The following is a 21661-nucleotide window of genomic DNA, read 5'->3' as shown; positions in this document are numbered from 1 at the left end:
GGGATCTAACCACAGCTGCAGTCATTGCTATATCATGGATCATGCTGAATGATCCTCATATGGTATTTTCTTTATCTTCTCCCTTTTATTCTGTTTCAAAAGCAATTGTTTGTATTTAACCCAAGTTAGTATAAGTTCAGAAGCCAAAAGTGACATTCAGTAATCAAGTGTGATGTGATACTTAAGACTCATGTTCAAGTCCACCTGTTGGGATTACTTTGGACCTGTTGCTATTCTGCCTTTCTCATAAGATACTGCAGAGAAGGATTGGAGGAGGGAATGCTATTTTACTGCTGTAGGGGATATACCTCTTATAAATACATGAAAATAGTGGATTGGGAGGCAGATTTCATAGTTGGGAACTACTGAGCTGCACGTAATTACACAATCCTACTGTGTAAGGAATTCCTGAGGTTAGAAGATCAAATGCATGTCACTGTCTACTACTATTACCTATGATTGGGCTGGAGCCAGGCAGGCAATATGCCTTGAAGCCATTTTCAAAAAAAATTATTTGGGCAAAAACCCAAGGTCTCAAGATGACAAGGCAGTGGCATCCCTGGAAATGAGGCTGGAGTTTTCTAACTTCATTACTTAAAAAGTAGCTTTTTAAAAAAGAGTCTTAGTATACTCCTTCAATATCATTTAAACACCAATGAGGAAACTGCATTGCCATAAATTTGACAGTTACCCAAGTTGGACGTCACAATTTGTGGGTGACTTAAGAAATGGGTTGAGGGCCAAACGTTTTCCCACCCCTGCCCTAGAGAGAAAAAGCTTTCTTATGGCTTTCAGCATTTGGCAAGGGTGCTAAAGCCTTTATGTTAAATTTAAACCTTTGCCTGAAAATAGGCAAACTTTCCAGGTTTTAACTTTAAACTGTTTCAAGCTACTGCTGATCTTGGCCTCCTAACACTAAGTACTGGGAGAAATAACAGCTAATGGCTATTGTGTTTTCTGTGTCAGAGAAGCCTAAGTGGGCCAGAATGCTGAAGACGCAGCTATGGAAAATGTTTCAGTCATCCAGTAGGTGGGCCAGTGGGCTTGTGTTCTTTCCATTGTATGAAATGCCCCAGAACCTTGATAGATAGCCAGCAGAGTGTGCTTTCTTACTTAAAGCCTTGGGAGATTGAGGGAAAGGTTGAAAATGCATGAATGTACAGTTACAGATCCTTGGTGGAGCAGTGGGCTAATGCCTCCTTAAGTAACACCAGCTGCCTGCAATTAGTGCAGGTTCGCATCCCTCCAGGCTCAAGGTTGACTCAGCCTTCCATCCTTCCGAGGTAGGTAAAATGAGGACCCAGATTGTTGGGGGCAATTAAGCTGACTTTGTAATAATGCCGCTGGGGGTTGTGTGAAAGCCCTAATAAGCAGGCATATACATAGAATGAAGGCTACTGCTAAGTTTGTAAGCCGCCCTGAGTCTTCGGAGAAGGGCGGGATATAAATGGAATAAAAATAAAAATAAATAAATAAAATAAATGTCAATGGAGATTCTCAGTCATCCAGGTCATGGTTATCCAAAAATCCAGTTGCCTTTTGAAAAAGCACCTTTGGGATATATGTACAGCTAATTGATATCAATACTTAATTAGCAAATAGTTAAACAGATCATTTCTGACACTGTTGCACTGTTACAATACGCATGGAATGGAATGGGCAGATTCCTATCCCAAAGAGGCTTATAATCTCCAGGTAAACAGAGAAAAGGAGTGGAGGTGCAAGTAAAACCTCAGACTTCTGAAGCAATGGTGACACATGGCCGAATTACTATGTGCCTTTAACTACATGGGCAGCTGCAAGCTGTTTCAGCTACACCTTCTGAAAGATATTCAAGATCATAAACATAAAGCAACTCATGAGATGACGAGGGTTTGCACAGAAGATGTAATTATTCCAGCAGGAAGGCTAAGTCCAGAATCTCCATATTGTGAGCCAAGTACCTTTAGGGCAGGGGTGTCAAACTCGCAATGTCACGTGATCTGTCAAAATGTATCATGACTTTTTTGCCATTGCTGGCAATGGGGTGGGCGTGGTTTTGTTATGATGTATCCAGCCCACGGGCCGGCAGTTTTAACACCCTTGCTTTAGGGGAACAATTCATTCACAGCTAAAAATGGAAAGTCTCCAGATTAAATAAGCCTTTGAATCCATAATCGATGATTTGGAGGTTAACTGCCAAAATTGACAGTGTCATCTTTGGGAGTAGAGCTGGGAAAAAAATGAATTTCATGGCTCAGAGCTTCCACTGGACATCAGTAACTGTCTTATGCCCAGTCAGTCTTCTGTAATTTGGTGTTTTTCAGTTATAGTGGATTGCCACTCTCATCATTTTTAAAGAAAATGGCCAGAAACAGAAATAGAGCAAGACCATCTAGATCAGGGTTATCCAACCTGGACAACTTTTAAGACTGGTGGACTTCAACATCCAGCTTGGGAGTCAAAGTCCAGAAGTTGCCAAGTTTGGACACCCCTGATCTAGAGACTGTTGAGAAAGACTGTAGTACCAAGGTTTCAAATGAGACAACTTCTTAACTCTGTCTGGAGCTGCCAGATAGGAGCACTGGAACTCACTGCACTGAAAATAAATACACCTTGAGTTTGACAGGAGCATCCTGAGGAGTTAAAAGAGAATTAAAGGAAAGTCCCGGGGAATAATCTCATGATTTTGTCTTTTGTTTACAGTATTTGTAAAGTACCTCAATCAAAAATGACCTTAGGCAGTGCGCAGGAAAGAAAACTTAATGTAACATGACCCCATAATTATAACATTCAACACTACTACATTACCACAGCTAGATGGCCTTCTACTCTTTTAAAATACCCTTTTATTTCTGTGATGTCAGGTCACAGAACTAAAACGGATTTATGAGACTTCCATAATGCTGGAAACTTAAGTGTCTCTCCAAAGACAGCATTTTCCACAATGTGTGAACCACTACTGAGACTTACTTTCTAACTCATGCTCTCTTACCTCAATGGAAGGGATAAATCTTTCCAGTTAGTAATTATATTTTGTTATTTGCCATCATCCCCAACTAGTATGGCCATTTGCAAGGAACTGTGAGAATTATAGTCCTAAACATCAGGACTGCACTGGGTGGCCTACCCTTGAGGAACATAAGTTATTCCATAGCAAGAGGTGAAATAAAGTTCCCAGGAGCTTAATGTCTAGGTAGATTCTCAGTCATCAGGACAAGATTCAGCAGTTGATCTGCATTTAAAAGACAAATGCCACTCTTTTGAAGACAGCAAACTCCACACTGGACAGAGAGAACTGCTGGTTTGAAAGAGGATCAAAGAGGCCATCTATGTCAAAACTCACTGGAAAAAGAGCCTAATGCTGGGAAAGATTGAGGGCAATAGAAGAAGGGGAAGACAAGAGAATGAGGTGGCTGGATGGAGTCACTGAAGCAGTAGGCGTGAGCTTAAATGGACTCCAGAAGATGGTAGAGGACAGGAAGGCCTGGAGGAACGTTGTCCATGGGGTCGCGATGGGTTGGACACGACTTTGCATCTAACAACAACAACGTCAAAACTGAACAGCCCTCTCTCAAAAGAGGGGTAGGGATATGACATCTATCTCCAGTCTACAACACAGTCCTTTCAGCAGTTCCAAGAAGGCTCCACAACCATTTGCACTACCTAGGTGACCCTGAGGACACAGATACCCTCCTGTCAACACGCAGCTTGAGAATCCAAATAAAACTCCAGGTTCATTCTTTCTCCAAAAGTCTTACTATTTATTGAGTACACTGCATGGTAATGTCAAATCAAAACTAACTCTGAGGTTCCAACACCAATTCATAGACTTAAATGATAATTTTCCCAGCCAAATCCCCAATGTATTATGTAATCCATATAAACAAGTTCATGTTATGGGAACTGTCTGTTTCAAATCCACATCTGTTCTGGTGTCCTTAACAAGGCTTCAGGCTCCCACAGTCTGTAGCTGAATCATAGAAGTTTCATTTCTCCATCTAGCCCACTTGAAAGTAATACCTCCCCACCTTACTCTAAAGGCAAGTTGAAACACAAGGGCATGTAGCTGCCAAAGTTTCATCCTTGACACCCCCAGGTGGTCTCAACAACTCTCTAAAAGAATGTAAATGACCAGCTGTCTGCAAAGAAATATAAATCCTTCCATTCCTCACTATCCAGTCAGAGCTGAAGCAGCTTCTTGGATGAGAAGCAAAACATCTTCAAAGAAAAACAAGAAAGTCCAGTTGCCTTTTTAAAAAAGCACCTTTGGGATTCCCAGGAAATTAAAGCATATATTATGAAACATATGACTCCTCTCCAATACTGGAAGAGGGGGGGAAAATCAGCAGCTGTTTTGGAACTGAAAGTAATTCAAGAACTTTCAGCAGGTGCCACTTTGGGCTGCCAAGTCCTTCAGCAAAGGAAGACCCTGATGTACTTAGGCAGCAGGACAAAAAGAGAGGTTGGTGAATGAAAAAGCCAGAAAGACCTTTTGAGAAACTTTCCCCTTCAAAGACTGAGATAACAGAGCGGAACAAATCTCAAAGGAAAAGATGGGTAATCCGCACTCACTTTTTCTCTAAAAAAAAAAAAAGTCATTTCTGCCATCCAATTTGTAACTCCTAATTTTTAGACAGCAGGTAAAACTGCAGCCAAACTACCTGTGATGAGTTTTGTTCAATCACAGAGTTTAAAAGTGCTATTGTCCTTGCATTAGATATGTAGTGTCATAGTGAATGCTGGAAGAGAAGAGTATAGAGCCTGCAGGCTTTTTTTAAGGGATGGAAATAGGGTTAAAAAGAAATGCAACTTTATGTTGGTGAATACACAACACTAGCACATAAGTCCCTTAGCTTAATACAGTTTCTGACACATTGAAGTCTAGACTGAGGATCATTCTTTGCAAGCTTTAAAGCATGAGACAAGAAATGGCCATGATAGTTCCCAGGACACAGATGTTAATAATGGGCACAGACTTCGGTCTCTCTATTACTCCTTAAGTAATAACTGTGTTAGGCTGGTGGGTTTGGAGATTGCAAAGAGCAGCAACATGTTGCTTTTAATAAACTTGCAGTTTGCCTGCTCAAAGGGTAGAGTGGGTCTTGTGACTTGTTCTCTCATGAGCTAAAACCAGTAGCTGTTTTTGGAAACTCAGTTTGACAGCATCTCGGGCAGCACTATTTTGCCTCTGTCATAAAAATATTTTGGCCTGAATAGCCCTGAGCTGAGAAAAAAAAGCAATTGGAACTGGAATGTATGTTTGCTCCCATCTTTTTAAAAGGATGTGAAGAGTAAATTTAGCCATAGACAATCCTCTCAATAGAAGATTGAGACTGCAAATACTGGGCAGAACCATCTCCTTTCATGAATTCCTGTGTCACCTTTGGCTCATTTTTCTCTTTCTCTTTTGCCTACAAGTAAGAAAATAGGGTGAAAGCTGACTACCTATCACCTTGGAGTACTATTTTTCTATTGCATGCAGTTTCTACAAGGGTAAACAACAGGGGCATCTCCAGGGAGGATTTAAAAAGTCCAGATTATGGTTGTGATTGTGTAACTGAAAGCCCATAGTTTATGTGTGCTGTGTGGGGAAAAAGGGGATTGAATGATTGCAATAAGCATCGCTGGCAAACAGTCTATTGTCATCTAGAACCTTAGGAACTTGGAAGATATGTGGACTTCATTTTCCAGAATTTCCCAGCCAGCATGAGTTTAAATCAGGGGTCCCCAACCCCCAGACTGTGGACCGGTACAGGGCTGTGGCATGCCAGCAACTGGTCCACACAAACAAGCAAAGCTCCATCCGTGAGATGCAGGCAGCATACAAAACCATGCACACACTGGGCTGCGGAAAAACCTTTCTCCATGGAACTCGTCCCTGGTGCCCAAAAGGTTGGGGACCTTTGGTTTAAATGACCTAGAATTTAAAGAGAAAACTCTCTAAATCAGCAAGATATTGGTTGCATTTATAGACCACACTATGCTTTTGTTATCCATAGTTTAAGCTACAGTAAGATATTCACGCCATGCTTAATTAAAAATAGAGCTATACAGAATCCAAACATGATTCTTCCAGAACTTTGTTTAAACTAAAAATGGCCTCAAATTCAGCTCACCTGCGAATGACTTCATATCCATATAATTTTCTTCTCAACAAGATAGAAGTGATTGCTATTGTCTTCTTCTGGACTGCTTTTTTCCCAACTTGAAAAAAAAATTAGCTTAAAGGTCTGATAATTTCTGGTGGTTTTACATTCAAAAACTGACCTGATCTAATCTGCCCACATTGGCAAAGCACTTTCACCTGCATTAATTTGTGTAGCTGTAGGCTAACGATCAGTGCTTTTTTTGTAAAAGAAAAAGGTGCCGGAACTCACACACGTCACACAATGTGCCTTGCCTACCCTACAAGGTTCCATCCAAAAAAGGTGCCGGAACTCCGTTCTGAGCGTTCTATGAGAAAAAAAGCCGAGAGAGAGAGAGAGAGAGAGAGAGAGAGAGAGAGAGAGAGAGAGAGACAGCTGAGAATGAGGCAGCCTTAAGATGAAATAAGAGAAATGTTATGTATATTTAATTAGATTATTTAATTAGATCAGCCTGTGCTTGGCATGAAATAGATTTCAACTTGCACTGAGGCAAAGAAATAATGCCACGTGTCTCTTCTTTCCTGCTTACCTGTTTGAAAAACAGAATATTAAATGAACAAATCTATAACATGGTAAGCAGCTAACTACAATTTCAGAAAAGTTACCATCAAAACATGTATTGTTTTAAAAAGAGGATGATACATATATTTAGAGGCTTGGTGGAGCAGTGGACTAATGCCTCCTTAAGTAACACCAGCTGCCTGCAATTAGTGCAGGTTCGCATCCCACCAGGCTCAAGGTTGACTCAGCCTTCCATCCTTCCGAGGTAGGTAAAATGAGGACCCAGATTGTTGGGGGCAATAAGCTGACTTTGTAATAATGCCGCTTGGGCCCCCCGAAAGCCCTAATAAGCAGGCATATACATAGAATGAAGGCTACTGCTAAGCACATTGTGCTTTAGATTGTAAGCCGCCCTGAGTCTTCGGAGAAGGGCGGGATATAAATGGCATTAAAATAAATAATAAAAATTAAAAAATATTTAGACCATAGTAAATTATAATAAACTTTGCACTTGAAGATGCCACAATTTGTTCTTTTGCTCTGTACAGCAACCCACATTGTACTTCATGTTGTATTTTGCTAAATACAGAGTCAGTGATGGCTTTAAATCTGCTTTCAGAAATAGGATCTGAATTTGAAAACTAGTAAAGTCTACAGAGATTAATATGGAAGAGGCATTATGTAAGCAAAAAGGACCATCTGGAAGCATTTGTGGTCTCATTTTAACAGCCTCAGGATTAATACTGACTAAAAAAAATACAAATAACACCATTTGGTCTACCTTTTTAATGCATTTTTGCAGTGCTTTCTAATAGACTCCTTCATCTATACAAATATTGAGGAGGCATTATTACTTAGTATGATTCAAATACTGCATTTTTTTTCTTTAAATATATTGTCACATGTACATCTATGCATTAATGACCCAGTGTCTCATTGAAAGAAAACCTGACCATCTTAATGAGTGGCTTTCTGCAGGCAGCATGTTTCTAGTTTTTTAACCAAATATGCTACATGTATTGATTTTAGCTTTACATAAGAGGGGAAATACATATTCACTCTTTTAGTGATTCAGAATTCAGACAAAGCCAGAGATTTATTTCATAGTACAGGTGCTCCTAAGATCAGCATCTGTACTACCTATCATAACACAAAGAGGTGCAAAAGTTGACCAGTTAATTTCTTTAATCTTAGATCCAGGGCTTTTTTTTTTGTCATAGAACGCACCAGAACGGAGTTCCGGCACCTTTTTTTTTTTGATGGATTCTCCAGAACGCATTCTTTTCCTATTGTTTCCCTTCCTATCCTCGTTTGTTTTTGAAAATGCCCCGCTGGCAGTACGGTGCAAGCAGGGTCCCCTCTGGCGCTGTCTGCCTTCTCTAGGAGGAGCCATGAGGCGCCAGAGCAGCACCGCCAGAGCGTGGCTTGATTGGCTGGGTTGGACCATGTGGTGTGGAAGTCGATGGTGGCGGTGGGAGACACTTAAACATGGAGGCCATCTTTCACAAGAGGGTGAGTGAGCCTTTTGCCTTCCCTTAGAGAAGGTGGGGTATGAGGTTAAAAAGAGGCAAAGCGAGAGGAAGCTTGGCGTGGAAGCTTGCCCGACAGCGAAACTTTGCTGTTTTGGTTCCTTGGATAGTTCAAGGAAAACTTCTTTTTAGTCTTTTATACTTTATAATCAAACTGGAGAGGGGAAAAATAAGAATAAAGCCAATGTCTTGTGTTCACAGTGTTGTTGTTGTTAGTTGCGAAGTCGTGTCCGACCCATCGCGACCCTATGGACAATGTTCCTCCAGGCCTTCTTGTCCTCTACCATCTTCTGGAGTCCATTTAAGCTCACGCCTACTGCTTCAGTGACTCCATCCAGCCACCTCATTCTCTGTCGTCCCCTTCTTCTATTGCCCTCAATCTTTGCCAGCATTAGGCTCTTCGCCAGTGAGTCCTTCCTTCTCATTAGGTGGCCAAAGTATTTGAGTTTTAGCTTCAGGATCTGGCCTTCTAAAGAGCAGTCAGGGTTGATCTCCTCTAGGACTGACTGGTTTGATCGCCTTGCAGTCCAAGGAACTCGCAGTTCACAGTACCTACAGGTAAAAAGTTAAATGATAAAGTTGATTATCTCACTGCTGATTAGTTCAGGGAACATGTCAATCAGCCCTGGAGGTTCTGGGCAGATGACCTGTGTGAGGAAGTTGTTTTCTAGCTCCTCTTATTCTGTTGCTCCCCCCTCCCTTCCCTTCCCTTCCCAATGAATTTACGGAAAATGTATTAGGAATTTGACAAAGCACATAGGGCAATTATCTATGAGCAAAGTCAAATGAGATAGGAGCCTGCTGAGTCTTCTATCTCATTTGACTTTGAAGTTACTTACACATTGACCTTTTGAAGATCTTTAATCTGTAGATTTATCTTATTTCTAAAACGACAGTAATCGTTTTAAAATGAATTCTGCTACAATTTAATTCTGGGAGGTGACTATGAGACCAATGAATTCTGCCGTAGCGTATTCAGACATCCTGGAAGCGGTTCAGAGCAAAACTAATTAGGGGGCTAAATCCAATCCCGCCAAAGAGAGATTAAAAGAGTTTGTGAAGAGGAAGGTGGTATGATATCCCTCTTTCTAGACCTGATCTCAGTCAAAATGCTGGATATGGGACCACAAATTTAAGTGAGGAGGTTTTTTTTAACAGAATCTGCTTTGTTCTCATACTTGAAGAGCTATTCAACAGTGGAAATTATTATAGTGAATATTTTTAAGCAGAATAGCTAGAACTCTGGAAGTAGTAATACTAAAATGTGTGCCAAGCTGAAGAAGATTACTTTAAAATAGGGGTGTCCAATTCTGGCAACTTTAAAACTTGCTGATTTCAGCCATGTTGGGGAATTCTGAGAGTTGAATTCCACAAGTTGCCAAGATTGGGCATCTCAAAGCCTGTTTTAGGCCTGAAATCTGTACATAAATTAGCTAAATTACTTAGCTTTGTGAAATCTGACTTCAGTAGAACTACTTTTGAGTAAACATATCCATAAAGTTTGCTTGAGAGGGAGGATTCTCTCTCAAACATTCCTTTAAAATTCCCATAATCAAAGTATCACAGCTGAGCCCAAATAATCCTACAGGCCATAATTAAAGGCCATTGTGACACCCTGTCAACAAAAACTTCCTTTAGCCAGTGCATGCACGTATGTAGGCATATTCCTCATGAGTAAGTCTAACACTGATGCTTGAAAACAAATTGTTTTCACTAGTATATTTGTAAATGTGAAAAGCATGTTTTATGTATGCATTTGGTAGCACTCATGGACCTGAAGTCAGCCAAGCCATGGATGATATATACTCATAAGTCTTGGTAGCATGCTAGCACTTAAGGGGTTTTTTTCAAACTGTTCTGTTTTGAAAATGCTTTTAAAATGTTTAGTACAGTAACAGGAGTGGGCAATTATGCTTCATGATTTCCTTTATGATTTAAATGTGCCCTTTCTGCATTTCCTCGTTTGTCTTGCAGCAGATTCAACATACAGTACATTTCATATAGGGATGCTTTTCTAGAAGTCTTCACAAAGCAACCTAGGGTGAGACATTTTGACTTGCAATGTTGGGGAAAAAAAACTTTGGGTAAAATTGGCTCAGCTCTACCCCATCTGTATATTGTTCATGACCAATGTGCTTTCTATCCTTAATTAGGCTGCAAATGATTTTATTTCTGTGAAGACCTATGCAGGATTTTTTTTATTTTGCTAAATTAAAACAGTATAATTCAGCATTGCTCAACCTCAATGACTTTTAAGATATGTGAACTTCAACTCCCAGAATTCCCCCCAACATGCCGGCTGCAACAGTAAATTGATCACCTCTTAAAAGTTGCTGAGATTGTGAAACACTGTTATAAATTATTCCTTGCCTACAATAAGATAAATATTGCAAATTCATTATAAAACTCCTTCCTCCCAGGGACTAAAAGGAGTACCAAGAATAGTATTAGTTCCATAGGTGTATTTCCTCTGAGACAAACAAGGTTTTTATCACAAATGCCTTTGAGGTAAGTTAGTCTAAGAAAGTACAAGGTTATTTCTTTGCTTGTTTGCTTCATTTAGACCTCACCTTTCCTGCAAAAGCTCAAAATGGAAGTGCATAATATTCACTGTTCCAGTTTTTCTCCACAAGAACCTTGTGAGGAAGTCAGCTGAGAGACGATGATTAAGTCTAATTCAGAAGGAATTCACGTTAACTTTTTAAGCATATTTTATTAAAAGGGATAAGGTTTTATGACCATGGAAGAGCATTTGATTGACCCAAAGTTACCTAGTGAATTTGCAACTGAAATGTGGTTGTGGTCTTGAGTGTTTCATGTCGTGGTCCAGCCTCCTAACTACTACATCCCACTGGATTTCACTGTAATTTGCTTAGCTTCCTAGCTGAAGTAGAATTTGAACCTGCATCTCTCAAGTTCAAGCACCATTAAATGTATAAATTCCAGACTCTGTAAAGAAGCTGGGAACTAAGACTCTTATTCCTGGATGTACCACATAGGAAAATGTCCAGCAAGTGTTTGCAAATGGTGAATATCTTTGAGCAGTATCCCAACCATTTTTGCTAATCAATGCAATGAATTGCTTTTGAAGATGTAAAATCTAGAGACAAAACTTAGTTAGACCAACTGAAGTTTGAAGGCACCCACGTGGAGGGAGAAGGTTGAGTCTCTTCTGCCTGCAATGCCTGTTTTACCCTCTCTGATCACCGCTAGGGTGAAAAATGCTGAGAATGGTAGAGATGCTATGGCTGGAACAGCTCCATTTTGTGTTGCTTTTCCTTCTAGCCATTTCCACCTTCAAAGGAAAATTAACTTTGATTTTTTTTTCTGCCTTTTCATCATCAAAAACAACCTCACAACCTGATGATGAACAACCTTCATCATCAAAAACAACCTCACAACCTCACAGTTAAATCCCCTTCTTATTCTGAGAACACATGGAAGCCATAGTTTAGGTCTAACTGCAAGATGGGGAATGGGGGTGGGCATATAAATTTAATAAATAACCTAACCTACAAGTTATGAGTACAAATGGGGGTCTAAGCCAGCATTTAACCACGACCCATAAACTAATCCCCTGCTTTGAATTGGGTATGTGTAGTTTAACGAAGAGAAGGGTGAGGGGTGACATGATAGCAGTGTTCCAATATCTCAGGGGCTACCACAAAGAAGAGGGAGTCAAGCTATTCTCCAAAGCACCTGAAAGCAGAACAAGAAGCAACGGATGGAAACTAGTCAAGGAGAGAAGCAACCTAGAACTAAGGAGAAACTTCCTGACAGAACAATTAACCAGTGGAACAACCTGCCTCCAGAGGTGGTGAATGCTCCAACACTGGAGGTTTTTAAGAAGAGACTGGACAGCCATTTGCCTGAAATGGTATAAGGTTTCCTGCCTGAGCAGGGGGTTGGACTAGATGACCTCCAAGGTCCCTTCCAACATTTATTATTATTATTATTATTATTATTATTATTATTATTATTATTATTATTATTATTATTATTAAATTCATGGGTCCTTACATTACCTTCAATTACAGGGAATTTGAAGTCAGACTTTCTGATGTCTTTTTTTTTAATCTGACTTTCATTCAAATTTTTATTAAGAGTTTTGAGAATACTCTTTCAACATGTGCATCCCATCTAACCCATTAAAACAAAATGGGAAAAAAATATTGTTGTGCAACCTTAAGTGATAAAACTCCATTCTTTTTTCTTCCTTGATGACTTTGATTGGATTGCAGGTGGATAATGCAGTTCAGAGCACATGATCACGCTGTGGCTGCAGCCTTTCTTCCAGCAGGTCCCTTTACAATGATGTTATCATTACACGATCAGAATGTGCCTGAATCACCAGACCAAGGTGAGCAGATCACCTGAGCTGCTTACTTGCTCGTGACTATGTCTCTCTCAGACACACCATCTGAAGGTACACAATCTTCTTTGATGAAACCATGGGTGCTCCTTTTTTTTTACTTCTCCTCCCCCAAATTAGTCTTGTAGAGAACTTATTCAAAGGACATTAACAGCATGTGGAAAGCGGGAGCTTGTACAAAAAATACGTTCTTCACGAGTTAAATTAGAAATCGGTCTCCAAATCCTTCCCCTCCCCCATAAATTCCCTTGTACTTGAGTTTAATCAGTTTAAGTGAATCAGCACAGCCTAAGTCTTTCAGTCAATAGCTATCTCACTTTATGGCCAGCAACCATTGTCTGACTAATGTAAACCCACCTTTAAGTACACCTAATTGTATTCATTTTTGGAACACTTTAGCACAATAGGGAGTGACCACTATGGTGACATTGCCTTGCCCTCTTGTTTGAAAAGAGTCCCTTGTTTCTGTCAATGGACACAGGTTTTGCCTTTGAAAGGTTGAATGAGTGTTTACTTAGGTGGGAGTTAACTGAGCACATTGTTACAAACATAGCCTTGGAACTATAGAATTTATCAAGGAGCAGTTTTGTCCACATTCTTTCATTAGCCTAAACATGAGGTCAGCCCTACCATTTTACCACCGGTCTAAAGATGCTTTGCTTTCATTTTATTGTTCTTTGCTTTTTCTTGTTTTTGAGCAGGGTAGTGTCAACAATAGGTTTTTAATTAACATTCGAATTGTCTCTAGCATTTCTTTGATTAATGTGAATTATGTCAAATTTATTTTAGTGGTATGTTAATTCTGTGTACCTACAATGAAAAAAACAACATACATTTCTTCTAGGGTAGAAATTTTGTTTAGGAAGCATTTGTTGCTTTGTTTCTTGAGAGTAAACCCTGTTGACAACCTTTTGCTTAACCATGATTTAGTAAGTCATAATCAAAGTCTGTATGCAGCAGGCTACGTAAGTCACATTATGGTTTAGTGTGTGACAGGCCACAAGTTATAATAATATGCAGGTTTGTGTTTTTCAATTTTGGATGCAATAACTTATTTGGGTCTCTTTTGCTTTGTACCGATTCTGATAAATATTTTTGATGAAGTCAAAAACCTTTCTAGTTCCACTTAGAATAGTTTAATAAAGGTCTTGTATATTACTGTTTCCCTTTTTCTTTTAATAGACCTACCTACCAGCATTATTCATTAAACTAAACTGCCTCTCACTTTCATCATTTTAATGTCTCAACATGCATCACCCATATTGAAAGTTTGATATATGCAAATATGGTTAGTTTATTAAATGAAAGACTGTGATAGGTGTTTTTCCATGCAATCTTATCCATGTGTATTCAATAGGATTTATCAACTTGTAAACATGTATAGGACTGAGTTCAAAAGCTTACATCCAAAGAATTATGAACTATATATAACTATATTCTTAAAGGATCTAATTGTGAATGTCTTGAAGGATTCAGAGGAATTTTCCTTTGTTTAGATGAAAATAATTATATCTACAGTTCCCCTTCTAAGTAATACGGTACTGTTGCAGCCTCTCAGGTGGACACCATCCATTTACAAATTTGTTACTTAATTGCATTTAAAATAATCTAATTAGACCTGTTCTGTTAACAATAGCAGACCCTTAATTTGCACAAGCCATTTATACCTCCTTAGGTGATCTTAATCTTAAATAATTTGTCTAATCCTTTTTCCCCTTCTGAGATCTTATAAGATAAGGGAAGCTGGCAACTACTAAAACTGTATTTCACTTGTCTGAGTGGGTTATCTGACCTGCTTATCAATAGCATAATTTGAGAGCTTTGCATTTCATTGCATATCTTGGCTTGTTTGAAGTCACAGTGTGCAAGCTGAATTTTGCTTGCAACTGGGGCTATTTAACATAAACAGAGTGCCACCTTGTCAAACTGACCTCCAGTTCCCCCTCCCTCCATTGTCATTTTAATAACTGTCTTCCCTGATACCCGCAGGACAAAGGGAAATAGGGAAACAGTTTCAATACCTGGCTGATCATGGAATGTTAGAGGTGGAAAAGACCCATTTTGTCACCAAGAATCCAAACCAGTGTATCCACAATATCATCTTGAACACCCTGAACAGAAAGTACACATTAGGATAAAGTTTTAATGTGAAGTCTTCTGCATACTTTAATTAGGGAAAGAATGATTGGTTCTTATGGTATATAAGCAATCCGTTCTTAACCAAGTAACAAATCCAGGACAATATTGGCCAATATTAAGAGTATTAAAGTTGATTTCACTAGAAGTCCAAAGCAAACCGGTTGAGGCTGTGATCCTACTTTAGGTACCTGGTGGGCTTAATATAAAAAAGTGTTAATTCTGCTAAATGTTTCACTTCTGACCATGATTCGGGGGCTTTGCCGAAGGAGCCCTGGAGAGGGCGCTCGTGGCCTTGTGGAGAGCCAAATGAAGACATTCTAACAGTACTGCAAGGCTTCCTTTAGTTCCTGGTGCCTCATTCGTATATATAACAATCCATTAAATCAGGGGTCTTCAAACCTGGCCCTTTTATGACTTGTGGACTTCAACTCCCAGAATTCCTCAGCCAGCAAAGCTGGCTGAGGAATTCTGGGAGTTGAAGTCCACAAGTCATAAAAGGGCCAAGTTTGAAGACCCCTGCTTATCATCTCTATATGTGTAAGCTTAATTTCTATATTCCAACAGTCGATACTGTAATAAACCTCCCAAACTCACCAACCATTACATAACGTTTCCTAGAGAAAGGCAAGCATTTTATCCCGGTTTCCCCAACCTGGTGCCCACAGATGTGTCAGACTTCCCAATATTCTGTGCCCCACCGGTTTAGGAACCATGTGTCAGACTTCCCAATATACATCCCTCAGGCGAGAACCCAGCTGGAACAAGGGAGCCGGTTTAGTTGGATTTAGACATTAACTTAGGTTCCAAGGGCCAGCACCACCTGTTGAATAAACCAGCCGTGAGAACTCAGGTCCCCGCAACCCTTACTTTCTGTTCGCCCACAATCGACTTTTCTCCAATTCAGTGCAAAAAAAAAAAAGCACGTGCGGATTGCGGACAGACGGGCAACAACCTCGCGGGGATTCGCTCGTCCTGCCGTCCCAGCAACTCCGCGCCTGTCCTCAAAACCCCGACCGGAGAGGGAAAAACTCGCGAGGGCTGGCGCGGAAGACCCGTTATGGCCCGGGAGGATGGAAATTTTGTGTGTGTGTGTGTGTGTGTGAGAGAGAGAGAGAGAGAGAGAGAGAGAAATGAGGAAGATATCGAGAGGGTAAAAGCTTTGCATTTTTCCCTGCAAGAAAATGGTCGGCGGGCGGTTCCCGTTTCGGACAACCGCGGCACGGGCTTGCGGGATCGCCTCTTTAAAAAAAAGGAAGAAAGAAAGAAAAGAAATCGGGGAGGGGCGTCGTCATTTCCCCTCTACGGCATCGAGGCGGCGATTTCGCTCCGCTTTCCTCCTCCTTTGCAGATAAATGCTGACCCCGCGTTTCAAAGACCTCTTTTCTTAGCTTGGAGGAGGGGGAGATCGGGAGCCCCTGCTTCCATTCCTCCGAAAACGCGCCAGGAAAGGTCGCACCTTTGTTTCTTCTGTTCCCCTTCCTCCCCTGCCGCCCCCCCCCCACGCCGGAGGCTCCCGAAATAAGGGTGGCGATCATGGGACGATGCCTCCCAGGAGACACGAGCGGATGTAGGCTTGGGGGGGGGGTTGATTCCTTTGTGCTCTTTAAGTTTTCCTAACCCTGCAAGCCGTTGTGCGTTGGGACGGGAAGAGGCGGCCCAGCCTGAAGGCAAGGGTGGGGATGATGGGAGCGATAGTCCCAAACACGGTTAAAAGCGCCGGGCTGAGAAAAGCTTGCAAGCGCTCCACGTGCTTCAGTTAGGGGAATGGACACGCGAACAGTCGCTCAGACAGGAAGGGTTGACACGTACGGTAAGGCTTCGCGGGGGAGGGGAATGGAATACTGAACGCTGATCCTGACACGCGTACACACGCGCGCGCAAACTTGCTCTCACTTTCCCGAGCCGAGCCGACCCACTGACGGGTTTTTATCCCACCTCCGAGAGAAGGTTACGTGGCCAGATCTCCAGGCCTGACTTTTCCCCCACGGCATCGGCGAGAGGTCTGGCAAGCTCAGACGAGCCGTCAACCTCGCCGGTGGGTTTTGTTTGCGGAGCACCTGCTGGAAGAGACTCGCAGCTGGACCCCTCCCCGCCTTTGTCGATTGGCTGCCAAGTGACACGGAGAAGGGGGGAGGCGGGTCGGCCTCGCCCACCTGCCGCTCGGCCCATATTAGCCCGTGGCTGAGCCGCTCCAATTGCTTACATCGCAGCGGCCTGGCGAGTGGCGGAGGGAGGATCCGGGTTTATTTGGGAAAGAAGAAGAAGAAGCGAGCGGCGCGACTGCAGTTCTTTTCCCGCACTAGCCTGGATCGGAGCCGCATCGCCGGAAAGATGCCGCGTTCCTTCCTCGTCAAGAAACACTTTTCGGCCAGCAAGAAACCCAATTACAGCGAATTGGAAAGCCAGACGGGTAGGCGCTGCGCCCGGGAAAAGAGAGAGAGGGTGGCGTGGCGCTGGTGTGGGGGCTCCGGCAGTGCTTACGGGGGTGGGTGGGTGGGGGGAGGACTGGCCAACTCAAAACGCCTCGTCGAAGACGGGCTTGCATTGGTGGGTGGGTGCCAGATTCAGCGCAGCGGCTCCTGCTGAAAGTTTCCCGCTAATAACTCGGGGAGGCAAACGTGTGGATCGCCTCCTTGCGGAGGACGCGGAGCGGCGGATCCTATCTAGCAATTAGGGAAGAAGTAATCCTGGTTTTAGGTTAGTTAGGTGCCATCCAGTCGGGCTCGGCTTGAAGACCGCGAAACAAGCTCCCACAAGTAGTAAATTGGGAATAAATCCCTTTGAACTCAGCGGGCCTTCCTTCCGAAGAGCTCTGCTGCGATGGAATGCTTTCCAAACCAGCTGCTTTTGACTTGGTAACGCAAAACTCCCAAGTCCCGTCAGCCTTTGTGCCACGACTGTTTCAACCGGCCTGAAGCTAGAGAAGTTTCGGTCCTTCCAAGGAGTGGGGGGTGGTGCTGTAGGGTTTTGCTATCTTTGGCCTCCCTCTGTAGCTAATTCCAACTGGAAAGGATGTTTTAAGATTTTGTTCGTCAGATTTCTGGCCCTTTGCATATATATGCCCAGAGAACTTGTCCAAGGGCTCTCTGAGCATGCCAAAAGCCAACCGATTTCAAAAAGAGGTAGGGTTGTGTCCAGTTCTGCAGGATTTTTTTTTCTCTAATAGATTTTCTTGGGTCTATTTTGCAGTGATCGTCTCTCCATTTTTGTACGACAAGTATCCCTTGTCTGTCATCCCTCAACCAGATCTCTTGAGTGCTGGCTCTTACTACCCTCCTCTAGCCTGGGACACTGGGCTGTTCTCCAACTTCTTCGCCTCGGAATCGGAGTACAAGAAAAGTGCAGCTTCTCCACCCAGCCCTGATTCCAAGCCCCTGGACCTGACCTCCTTGTCGAGTGAAGAGGAGGATGGCAAGACCAGCTCTGACCCGCCCAGCCCAGCCTCCTCTGCCACGGAAGCCGAGAAATTCCACTGCAGTCAGTGCAGCAAGTCCTACTCAACTTTTGCTGGCCTTTCCAAGCACAGACAGTTGCATTGCGATTCCCAGACCAGGAAATCTTTCAGCTGTAAATATTGTGAAAAGGAATATGTGAGCTTGGGGGCTCTCAAGATGCACATCCGAAGCCATACCTTGCCCTGTGTGTGCAAAATCTGTGGCAAAGCATTCTCAAGGCCATGGCTCCTGCAGGGCCACATCAGAACGCACACTGGTAAAGCTGAATTCTTCTGTTTGTGTGTCTGGTCCTTGTTATCTTCCTCTCTTATCTTTTTCTCTAGCCCCAGTCCTCTCTACCTTGCTTGTAACCTGTTTCACGTCAACACTGCCTGTGGCTTATCAGAGGAGATAAGGTGCTCCAAATGGTGTTTCTCTGGAAAAAAAACAAATCCTGTTTTAATTAAGACCTTTTAAAAAACAGATTTGCCTGAAATCCACCCTGTTTGGACTAACATGACTTAATTGATTTTGGACTCCCTTTTTGCATTCAGTGGCTATATTTGCACAACACTATAGGACAGTGTGTTAATATAAAGTTCAATTAATTCATAGTTTAATCTGCAGGGTAAGTCCACATAATCATGGATAAAGGGTATCCTGCAAAGCTACGATACCTTTGTAAGCAAATCTAGATTTGTTTCTCAGTATCTTTATTACTCGGGCCACAGACCTTTGTACAACAAATTGATCCAAAAATTAACCAACCTTCTAGCATGTGTGAATGCAGGCCATGTGATTAGATGATGGCTCTAGATGTTCTGTAAGCATAGAAAATGGGTATTCCTGTAAATACTACCATCCTAAAGCAGCTACCTGGTTACAACTCCCACCCTTTTCCCATTGTTTTGTTAGTTTACATAAGATTTGGAGTGGTCCTGGGGTAATGATTTCACAGCCACATCATCATGCCTACTTAGTTTGAAAAAAGACTGAAGCCAGCTCAGCAGGCACTCCATCATGTGAATCAGCCTTGAGTCATTCCAAGCACACACAATGTGTGTGGGGGGGAGGGGAGGGGGTTGGGGTTGCACTGAAAGGGCTTGTGAGCATTGCAGTCTAATGCAGGGCAGCCAGTGCCAAACCCTCTCCTCTATTTCCCTTGCTTATATTTGCATTTCAACCCTCTGCAAGGTCTCTCCTATTCCCCCCTCTTCTTTCTTGTCTAACCTCCAGTATATAAAAGATAGTGCTAAACATGGGCCATACATTTGCAGGGAGGGAGGGGAAACAGCCTACTTCCTCATTTTTCCTACATGGAAGGCCTCTGAAAGCTCCCTCTGATATCTGACGCCTTCCCTGGTGCAAGCAGGATATGCTGCCTTCTGGGCACAAAAAGTTGGTGTTGGGAGATGCTTCATTCCAGCATTGTTTGCCTAATGGGACCGTGGAAATGGTGGGGAAGGGCTTTTCGAAGCAGGGAGCTGCCTTGGCAGGTGCTCTCAGGAACCTGGGTTTGCTCTTCCCTTCCTGCACCTGTTACTGTAACGCCCCAGGCTCAGCACCAGATTCCACAGCTGTGGCTTTTTGAGTGTTTAATCCAAGGAGTATCACATTTACAATGCTTTTCCCCCCAAGCAGCTTTTGTGTTGGGCGGGTGGAGGGGGCAGGATCCTTTAATTGTTACTTAGTGCCGATTTCACACCCTTTTAAAAGTCCTAAAGATGACTGCCTGAAGGAAGCCAGAAAGACTTAATTGTGCTTTCCAAATCGAGCAGCCTGTTGGTGAGCTCCAGAAGAATTTTCCCCATTCAGGAATTCAACCCGGCTTTAGTGGTTGAGGCTTGAAGGAGGGGGGAGGGAGAGGAAGGAAAGGAGGAGGAAAATCTGGAAAGGATATAGTTATATTGGAATGGGGATGCAATGAATGTTTCAGGTTTTGCTGCCCTAAGTTGGCAGAAGAGGGCATTTGGTACCAATGCTGGGAGCTCTTTGTCAACGTATCCTATGTAGACCAGTGCAATACATGTATTCTTAAAGTAAGCACCTTTGGTATCTAAGGATGTTATTCTCCAGATAAATACTGTATGCATAGGATCTTGGAGTTCCCTACAAACTTACTTGAAGCTCCATTAGAATAAAAGTAAAATCTTCCTGACGCCAGGTGGATTTTTGTTGACAACTTGGACATTATTTTGGCAAGACTTGGGGAAGGAGGGCTTAACCTGCAACCTAGTAATATGCATTACTTGGTGGTCTCCCACCCAAGAACAGACAACTTTTCTTAGCTTTTTGAGCACACACAATGATAAGCACAATCCAGCTTCAAAATTCAGGCCCTGCTTTTTGTCCTTTGAAATAAAGAGACTTGGTTTTTCTCTCTTTATTTTAGAATCCAGCATGGGTCAGTTTTAAACCTGGGCTAATGTCTTGAATACAAAACCATTTATGTATCTGATGTTTCAAGCATAATTTATTTCTGAACTATGAATTGTGTTCTAGAAATTTGCTTAAACCTGGGATGAATGCTTGCATTTCCATAAACACTACTATTTTACTTATAGTAGTGAGAGATTGGGAAAGTGATATAAAGGGCCAGGAAGTGATTTTTCTGTCACATGTTTTGTCAAGATTCAGTCTGATGACCCTTTTTATTTTATCTTTCTAGGGGAAAAGCCATTTTCCTGCACACACTGTAGCCGGGCCTTTGCTGATCGCTCCAATCTCCGTGCTCATCTGCAGACTCATTCAGATGTTAAGAAGTATCAGTGTAAAACTTGCTCCCGGACTTTCTCTCGCATGTCACTTCTCCACAAACATGAAGAAACAGGCTGCATTGGAACCCGTTGAATACCATGGACTCCTCCGTGCAAAGCCATGTATTGTAACTAGTGTCCCTAGGAAAATAGTTCTGCTGAGCTGCCACAAACAGCTTATATTGAAGTCTGGTTGTTTCCAGCTGCTTTCAGGCCTTAAAGCATCATACACAATGCTTCTTTCACTCTGTCTTCCAGAGAATTTTTCAAACTTGATTTGCTTTTGTATTCCATTCCCTGGCCCTAAAAGGTGGTTCAAGCCCATGCAAGACCATTGCTTCATCAGAAATGATGGGTTGCCAAACAACATAGGATGGTTTTTTAAAAAAAGAAATGAGCTTCTAAAAGCTGGTGCCTTCCAGATGGGTCGGACAAATGTCCCCAGAATTTTTAGAAATGGAATTTTTGTCAGGGAATTCGGTATGTTAGAGCCCACAGTCTGCAGGGTACCAATACGGGAACAGCGTCTCCAAAAGCTGACATGTGGCTAAAAGCATCTTGTGGAGCTGCTCCTCAAGTGGGGTCGGGGATACGTCCTTCTGGAACTTGTAGGCAACAACTTGTAGGGATAATGCTTACTCTTTTCTCCTGCCCCCCTCCTCCCCCCCACCGCAACTGATACTCACAGAGTTTACTGCCATCAATAATGGAAATCCATACCGGCTTTCATATCTTAACAGCCATTGAGTCCTCTCCCTTCAGAATTTTTCCCAGCTTCTTCAAAGCCATCTAAATAGCATTC

At 42.3% G+C, this 21661-nt stretch overlaps 1 protein-coding gene and 1 long non-coding RNA gene across 2 annotated transcripts in view; one reads left to right on the top strand and one right to left on the bottom strand.

Moving 5' to 3' along the window:
* Positions 1-21661, bottom strand: part of LOC310637163 — a 554476-nt gene that overhangs the window by 244461 nt on the left and 288354 nt on the right. The window lies entirely within an intron of this gene.
* SNAI1 (snail family transcriptional repressor 1) lies at positions 16884-20953 on the top strand (the record flags this gene model as incomplete). Its single annotated transcript, XM_083358578.1, has 3 exons — positions 16884-17079; positions 17859-18380; positions 20772-20953. Exons 1-3 carry the CDS (start codon positions 17001-17003, stop codon positions 20951-20953), a joined length of 783 nt encoding a protein of 260 aa, XP_083214704.1. The 5' UTR covers positions 16884-17000.

The sequence above is a fragment of the Vipera ursinii genome (genome assembly GCF_947247035.1).
Source record: "Vipera ursinii genome assembly, chromosome: 3".
In the NCBI taxonomy this organism is placed as follows: Eukaryota; Metazoa; Chordata; class Lepidosauria; order Squamata; family Viperidae; genus Vipera; species Vipera ursinii.
This window is presented reverse-complemented; position numbering and strand designations above follow the sequence as displayed.